General features: G+C 32.5%; 1 protein-coding gene across 2 annotated transcripts in view; it reads right to left on the bottom strand.

Moving 5' to 3' along the window:
* Positions 1-7919, bottom strand: part of LOC106880606 (glutamate receptor ionotropic, NMDA 3A) — an 847266-nt gene that overhangs the window by 207949 nt on the left and 631398 nt on the right. For both annotated transcript variants that reach the window (XM_052972428.1, XM_052972427.1), the window contains exon 5: positions 421-554. In XM_052972428.1, the coding sequence (XP_052828388.1) occupies positions 421-554 (134 nt within the window). The remainder of the gene's footprint in view (positions 1-420; positions 555-7919) is intronic.

The following is a 7919-nucleotide window of genomic DNA, read 5'->3' on the forward strand; positions in this document are numbered from 1 at the left end:
CACACACACACACACACACACACACACACTCATATATGTTCATACATACAAATTGATTATCTTCCTTGTGTAGTTAGTCTAATCAGTAAAATTTCTGTATTTCATATTTTCTTTAAGTTTCTAAAAGCATATTTTTTACTGTCTTAATATTGTATTGTATTGTCGCATTGTTACTTTATTTTTAATTCTGAAGTCATTCTGTCAGATGAAATACACAACCACAAAACAAATGTCTCAGTGTGTAAAAATTTGACACTTACAAACATATCCAGTATTTATATTATTTAATTGTCTTAATTCGCTTGTATATAATTTTATGATTATCATATTGGCATGGAAGGGATGTCATACACGATATAATGAAAAGAATAAATACTCCACAAACACTGAAGAATTTCAGAATATTTTGGGTTTACTTACATTAACATTCGGATACCAGTATCAGATGAATTGACTAAATAATTTTGTGATGCATGGAAAATCGGCCGGTGAATACGATTAATGAAGGCTTCTACTGCACTTCCACCAAGGACACCTACTCTTGCGTCCAATAACTGAAATAGAAAACAATATTGATTCTTCTTAGATTGGTTGTTTGATTGATCGAATTGCCTTGGTATTTTACCAGTATATTTTTATTGATCTTGAAATAATAATGATGGAAATCAAATTTGACCGGATTTGAACTAGGATTTTATAGTGACGAAACTAAAAATAAACTTCAATGCATTTTGTCTGACTTGTAAGGGTTGCAAGAACTGTCGTACATATTGTTCGAGGTCATACCGATTCTGTGACTGCGCCAAATTAAAGATAGAGGGAAATAATAATAATAATAATAATAATAATAATAATAACAACAACAACAACAATAATAATAATAATAATAATAATAATAATAATAATAATAATAATGATAATAATAATAACAACAACAACAACAACAATAACAATAATAATAATAATAATAATAATAATAATAATAATAATAATGACCCCAGTGCTTAACTGGTATTTAATTTATCGACCGCGAAAGAATGAAAAGGCAAAGTCGACCTTGGCAGAATTTGAACTCAGAACGTAGCGGCAAAAGCATTTGGCCCGGCGTGCTAAAGGTTCTGCCAGCTCGCCCTTCTACAAGGCTTGAAAAATGACTTTTTTTATTAGTAATCATATTATGACTACAGGGATCCAAAATGAAACATATGGGTTAAAGTTTGAGCTGGAAAGGGATAGGGACTTTATGGGATCTTCATGCTTCTCTCAAAGTTATTAGCACAGACACTGAAGAGATATGACAACAAGATCTAAAAGTATCTGGATTGCAGAAATTCTTTCCTTAAGAGATGACATCTATGTATCATTTGATTTTCACCAATCCAAAATGTTATTGAGAAAAGGCTGCAAGAAATTCTCTAGAAAACATCAGAAATTATTTACATTAACAAAATTGAAATATTTGACAAAACAAAGGAAGAGGTACAACTGGGTAAGAAAGAAAACCAAATGACTAGAGTATTATTGATTTTAAATCTCCTGTGAATATTTTACCTATTTTCTTTTATTACTTATTTCCAGTAATTCAGTCTCTTTCCTTTTTCAAAATTGCTTTCGATTTAATATAGATGACTATTGGGTGTATCTTACTTTCGTACTGGAAGCTATTACCAACTGCCACTAAGCGATTGTCCATCCTCTCTGGAAGCTGAGAGAATTTCAATAAAACACGAATTTACCGTCCATGTTTTGTAATATACCCTAATTCATCATTGTTCTACAAATAAATGCCACTGATGATTTAGTTATTTCTCTCCTCACACATACACACATGTATGTATGTATGCATATGCCCAAGCGCAAATTTGGAGGGAACATTATAAAATAATATATTTATGTTTTACTTATATCAAGATGTATATAATTTTACAATATGCCCCCAGACTTGAATTTTTGTAAGAATATTCTGTAATCTTTATAACCAAGGAGTCATTTCGCAAAAGATTTCACTAAAATACCATGAATTCTCTTTACAAGCTGCATCTCCACATTAGAATGGAACAACGATTTTCTAAGATAATGGTTATACACCGGACAATTAACGTGCACTTTACAAATATTACACACACACATACACACACACACACACATACATACACTCACACACACAGATTACACACTGCACATACGCATACACTCATACACACAATCTCATACACATCCTTTTGCTTTTACATTTTTCCAAGAGTTGATTGTAGGTGGTAGATGCTGTAGTGGATTACATCCACTTCAATAATTCAATACTATCTATGTTATCAGTCCCGAAAGAATGAAATATGAATAAAAAATTACGTAAATATAGTGTTCCAATTCCTCCATCGCACTACAGTTTCTGTAATATTTCGTCCCTTTAATGGTACCGTTAATAATTTTTGAGAGAGTTCTAATGCTTCAAATTCATGAGAAAAAGGTTAGTGGATTATATCTACTCACTATTTGACTAGTACTTTATTTTATCGACAGTGGAAGAATGAAAGACAAATTTAATTTAGGCGGGATTTGAACTCAGAACATAAAATTCGAGACTAAATAAAACGCGATATTTTACTCGATGCGAAAATAAGTCAGTTAATGAAGTAATACTATTGAACTGTAAAATAATTGAAGAAGACTTGGCGTTAATGGACGAGGGAGTGCTGAAAAGTTCCTGGCTTTGGGGTAAAAGAAAATACAGGAGGATCAGTTAATTATGATTTCATTCAACATATTCTGCTCTCAGATTCAGACACTTATGGCAGTGGTCATGCAGTTTTCTAAACCCTATAAAAGAACTAGGAAGTGTGTGCCTCGAACTAGGCCTTCTACGATACCCTTAAAATCAGGAACTTTTCAGCACCCCTTCGTAAATGTTCACTGTTCGGTAAAGACCGATTTTAGTTGCTGACCTCAGATAGTTAAAAGGAGTTGTTTCCAGCAGAATTTGAAATCGGAATGTAACGGTAAATAAATGATATTGCAAGTCATTTTGTATGACGCCCTAAGAATTCTGCGAGTCTCAAATTTCTTAATCCAATAATAAATATTTGTAAAAGCCTTGACAGTAATGTAATTTTTCGCATGTGTCAGAAAGTGCATTACGAAAGATTAATGGCAATAATGTAATATGTTTATGTAATAATGATGAAATATTCTGATATATATGTTCTTTAAAATATCTTTCAAGAACAACAACAATAACATAATAAAAATTACTTTGGTGATCTCGTGTTTTAAATCTATTTCCGTATTAAAAAAAGAAATAGTGGTGGAATATAAATATAAATTTCTTTAGAGTAAGAGAGAAAGATATAGCCTAAAAGTAATTTCTATTCTGGCGAGAAAAGTCATTTAGTGCAATTAATATATTTCTTAGGGCAGAAAACTTAGTTTCTTGGCAAATGGAGGGTGAACGATGCGATGTGCTTTTGTTACCTGAACATCCATTTTTAAAATTATTACATCCAGGACAGCATCCTCTTGAATACACATCTCTTTACATTCCTAACAAATTTTAGTAAGATTTCAGGGAGAGTTAGCTACTGTTTCTGCCATCATGTTTTGCGATGTTTAGTTGTTCCTTTACATACTGAGTTCAAGTTCTACTTAGGTTTCTCTCACTTTTTTTTTACCTATGTATCGACTTTTGAAGGAAGAAAACTTTAAAATTTATATGTACCAATCATTAAAATAAGAAGTAGGCTCCATGTAGTGGTTCCCAAACATTTCCGGGCTGCCGCTCCCCTGACACCCAGGCCACATTCCTAGTGTCCCCCTACCCAACTAACCATCACAAACATAGACCTCTTTCTGAAGCAAATTCAGAGCAATTGTATTTCACAAATAAAACTTAACCTAATGAACCTATTATTTTGTTGTTTTTATATGAATCCCTACCCCACTTTTTACATGAATCACTACCCCCATTATCACCCTACTTTTCTTCAACGCCCTATTGGAACTTTCCACCGCCCACAAAGGGACAATACCGCCCACTTTGGGAACCACTGTTCTAGAATGATGCGGCGATACTGGGGTATATCCCAATGACTGAATAGATTGGAAATAATAATCAGTTATAAGGGATGATCACATTAATTTTTAAATCTTTATAATCGAGTACTTATTTAGGCGAGAGTCTTACGAGATTGAACAACAGTAATATCCAAGATAACGTGAGGAACATTTCGATTCAAGATAATGTGAAGTAGCGGCAACTGAGATTCATAACTGAAAATTGAAATTAGATCAAATCGTGACTCATGAACTGCAGTTTGCTTGGATTTTACTTTCATTTTGCTAGCTACATTGCAATCAACGTAACTAGAAATAAAACCAGGTAATCTGGTTAAATATAATTTGTTCAGTTACTGTATAACTATACGTCGAAGAAACAGAAAATTAAACATTTCGCAGAATTCGCAACAAGTTAGTGCAATATACAACCGAAATAAATTACGGCAGAAGTCATGATAGTTTATATTGTCGCAAACAATATAACAGTTGAGAAAATTTGAAATAATTACATTGACTTCGATCCTGGACTTTAAAATAACCATAATTTAAAACTGAATTAAAACAGGGGAAAAAGTTTATAAAATATGGATAGTGATGGTTTGCATTAATTCAATGCTAGATTAGTCAGCCCAAATTTGATTTTCTTATGTAGAATGCTATTTTATTTTTTTATTTTTATTGTTGTTACAACAACGATATCAAATTCAATCCACATTGGTTAATATGAAAGATTGCATCATTGGTGAGTTGTCATTGAAGTGTACTGCACAGCCTCCTGACTTCTTTCCATCGCTGTTTTACTGAAGGGTATAACCGAGCAGCTAACCGGTGAGGTTTTGTTCAAGTCATCATTCCCTACAGCGAATATTTAGTGTGATAAAGTATTCTTCTATATGTATGTTGAAAACAGGGTAATGTTCTGAAGAACACAATGCAGAATTATTGAAATGCAAATAAGCAAAACTTCACCCGATAAACCTAATTCAATCATCTGCATCCCATTGAAATTATTTAATGTTTGTATACACGAGGAAAATTAATGCAAAATATTGATTTTATATAGCTTGGAAGAAGCATTTGACATTAGCACTACACAGTACCGATGTTGGGTCATGCAAACACTATTTATTCAACTCCTTTGTTCGGTTCTCATTTCTTCTTTTAGAAAAAAGAAATTCGCCAAAATCGGAAAAAATAAATAAATGAAAACAGACTAGTTCTTTTAAAATATCTATTTCAGTAGTTCTCTTGTCAAACTTGACTACCTTAACTTGGGAGTTCATTTTCTGACAGATAACATGATATCGTTCTATAACATTAGTAATGGAGTAATATCTAAAGCACAGAAATATATTTGAATCAGTAGACATATTTTCATCTTCTACTACATTGATTTTCTGGTGACTGAAAAGATATTTGTATCTTTCAGCATTCGTTAGTATATTAATAAGTACCTATCATATTTGAGTTCGAAACAACTTTAGAGTTCAAAAAGGAAAAAGGAAGAATTTTAGTATTTAACTATTTTACCAAGAGCGTTAATGACGTGAGGTAAGTGACATCGTTCCAATGTGAAATCGATGATATTTCAACGACACAAATCAATTTGCGTCACTTCACTACAGATTGGTGTGCCATTCTCATATGACAAAAATTGTGTTTGTTTATTTCAGAAGATACCAAGACAGCATTAGATCTGACACTCTACTCCCTCAATCAGCCTAACCAGCCATACTTCTTATAAAATGTAATTGTCAAGTTATTTACGAGTAATTGTTATGTGAAACGGAACAAACGCCGAATCATAAATATATTCTCATGCACATAGATATATTCTCATGCACATAGATATATTCTCATGCACATAGATATATTCTCATGCACATAGATATATTCTCATGCACATAGATATATTCTCATGCATGAGATATAGATATATATTCTCATGCACATATTCTCATGCACATAGAAGTAATGAATATACTGTCGTACACAGGAATATGCAGTCAAGACCATCCGATTTGACTATCTTTACTGGGACATATCTACCGATTTTCTTCAAAATACACCAGACTACCTTCAACACACAAATTATACATTGAAATACCGATACTAATAGTTAGCTGTGTTTGGACAAGTTTCCTTAACCAAGGCACATCAGAGATTAATAGGCGACAACAACGACAATAACAACAGCAACGTCAACAATAGCGACGACATCACACGACGACAGCGACAAAAGGAAAAGTGATAATCGCGTATTCCAGCATATAATGACCTATTTCAGCATATGTGAAATTCCGCCATTATGAAAAATTTCTGTAAACAATATTGGAACATAACGTCTGTTACTTAGATCATAATATAGTAGCATTCAGCATTTGTCAACATAATCTTGTTCCTGCAATTAAATTGTTTTAACTATTACCTTTGTTGAGAAGACAAATGACTCAGCGAAACTACGCCAAGGAATTTGAACTCATGACATATCGTTAGCTAACGGCTAATGAACTGGATCTAATAAAACAATGTTGAAATAAGACAAATACAAAGAAATATTACATAACTTTGGAATGAGACAATGCAAGTAGTCAATAATATTTTTTTCCTGCTTAGATTGTTTCTTGCTTCAGTATGCCGAAGCTTTACTGGTATAATTCACTCTGGCGTCAAACAAAAGAATAGTTTGAAGCTTAAATATCTACATCTCAGTGTAGCACCATTGATAGTTATAATCATTGAAGAGAAAAGTAATTACGAAAAGACTAGACGAGAAATCTAGTAGAAATCGTAATCAGTAAAATTATAAATGTAATTTGAAAATACTTTCGTTTCATTTTCGTTTTGTGGCGATAGCTAATAAAAATAAGAAGAAAAATGCAACAAATTTTCTTTTAGTTATAAAACAAAAATGAGAATGAGAATATAATTGCTTGAAGTTAACAAATTAATGTCCATTTCCGTTTGTCTTTCGATTAGATGTAAATTGGAAAGAATCCATGAAAACAATAGACGCATGACATGCATACATGACAAGAAATCAGTGAAAATGTCTGATGTGGATTCTGCATCTTATTATAGGTAAAGTAGATCATTGAAAATATTAAAGTCACCGCGAGGAAAAAATAATAGGCATTATAATATAAGCAGGCAAGCCTAACTCAGCTAATCTTTCATTCGGTTTCGTCCAGATGAAATTTTACTACGGCAGTATTGAATCAATGTAACAATTGTCGATGTTACAGTGCGTTCGCTGTCACATCTGTCTCTTCATTCTGAGTATTTACAGCGAGGTGATACGAAGCTAAGGCTCAGTACAAAACTTGTGTCGGCGAAAGAACTACCAAAACTACATCTTGATTATATATCGAAGTGGAAAACTTTTATAAGTTAAAAAAAAAGTTATCGGGTGTACCATTTAGTACACAATCGTTCAATTCCTTATATATATATATATATTATCTTTTAACTGTTTCAGTCATTAGACTCTGCCAATGCTGGGGCACCACCTAGGAGAATTTTAGTCGAATTTATCGACACCAGTACTTACGTTTTGTAAACCCTGGTACATATTCGAGCGGACACTTTGCCGAACCACTAAGTTACAGCGATGTAAACACACCAACATCGGTTGTCAAGCAGTGGTGAGGGACAAGCACATACACAGACACACTAACATATGTATACATATATATACATACATATATATATGTATATCAATACACACACACACACGCACACGAACACACACACACATATATATATATATACAAACATATAGATATATATATATACACATAAGTATATATCCATATATATTTAGGCACATATATATATATACATACATATATATATGTATATCAATACAC

The sequence above is a fragment of the Octopus bimaculoides genome, chromosome 13 (assembly GCF_001194135.2).
Source record: "Octopus bimaculoides isolate UCB-OBI-ISO-001 chromosome 13, ASM119413v2, whole genome shotgun sequence".
In the NCBI taxonomy this organism is placed as follows: domain Eukaryota; kingdom Metazoa; phylum Mollusca; class Cephalopoda; order Octopoda; family Octopodidae; genus Octopus; species Octopus bimaculoides.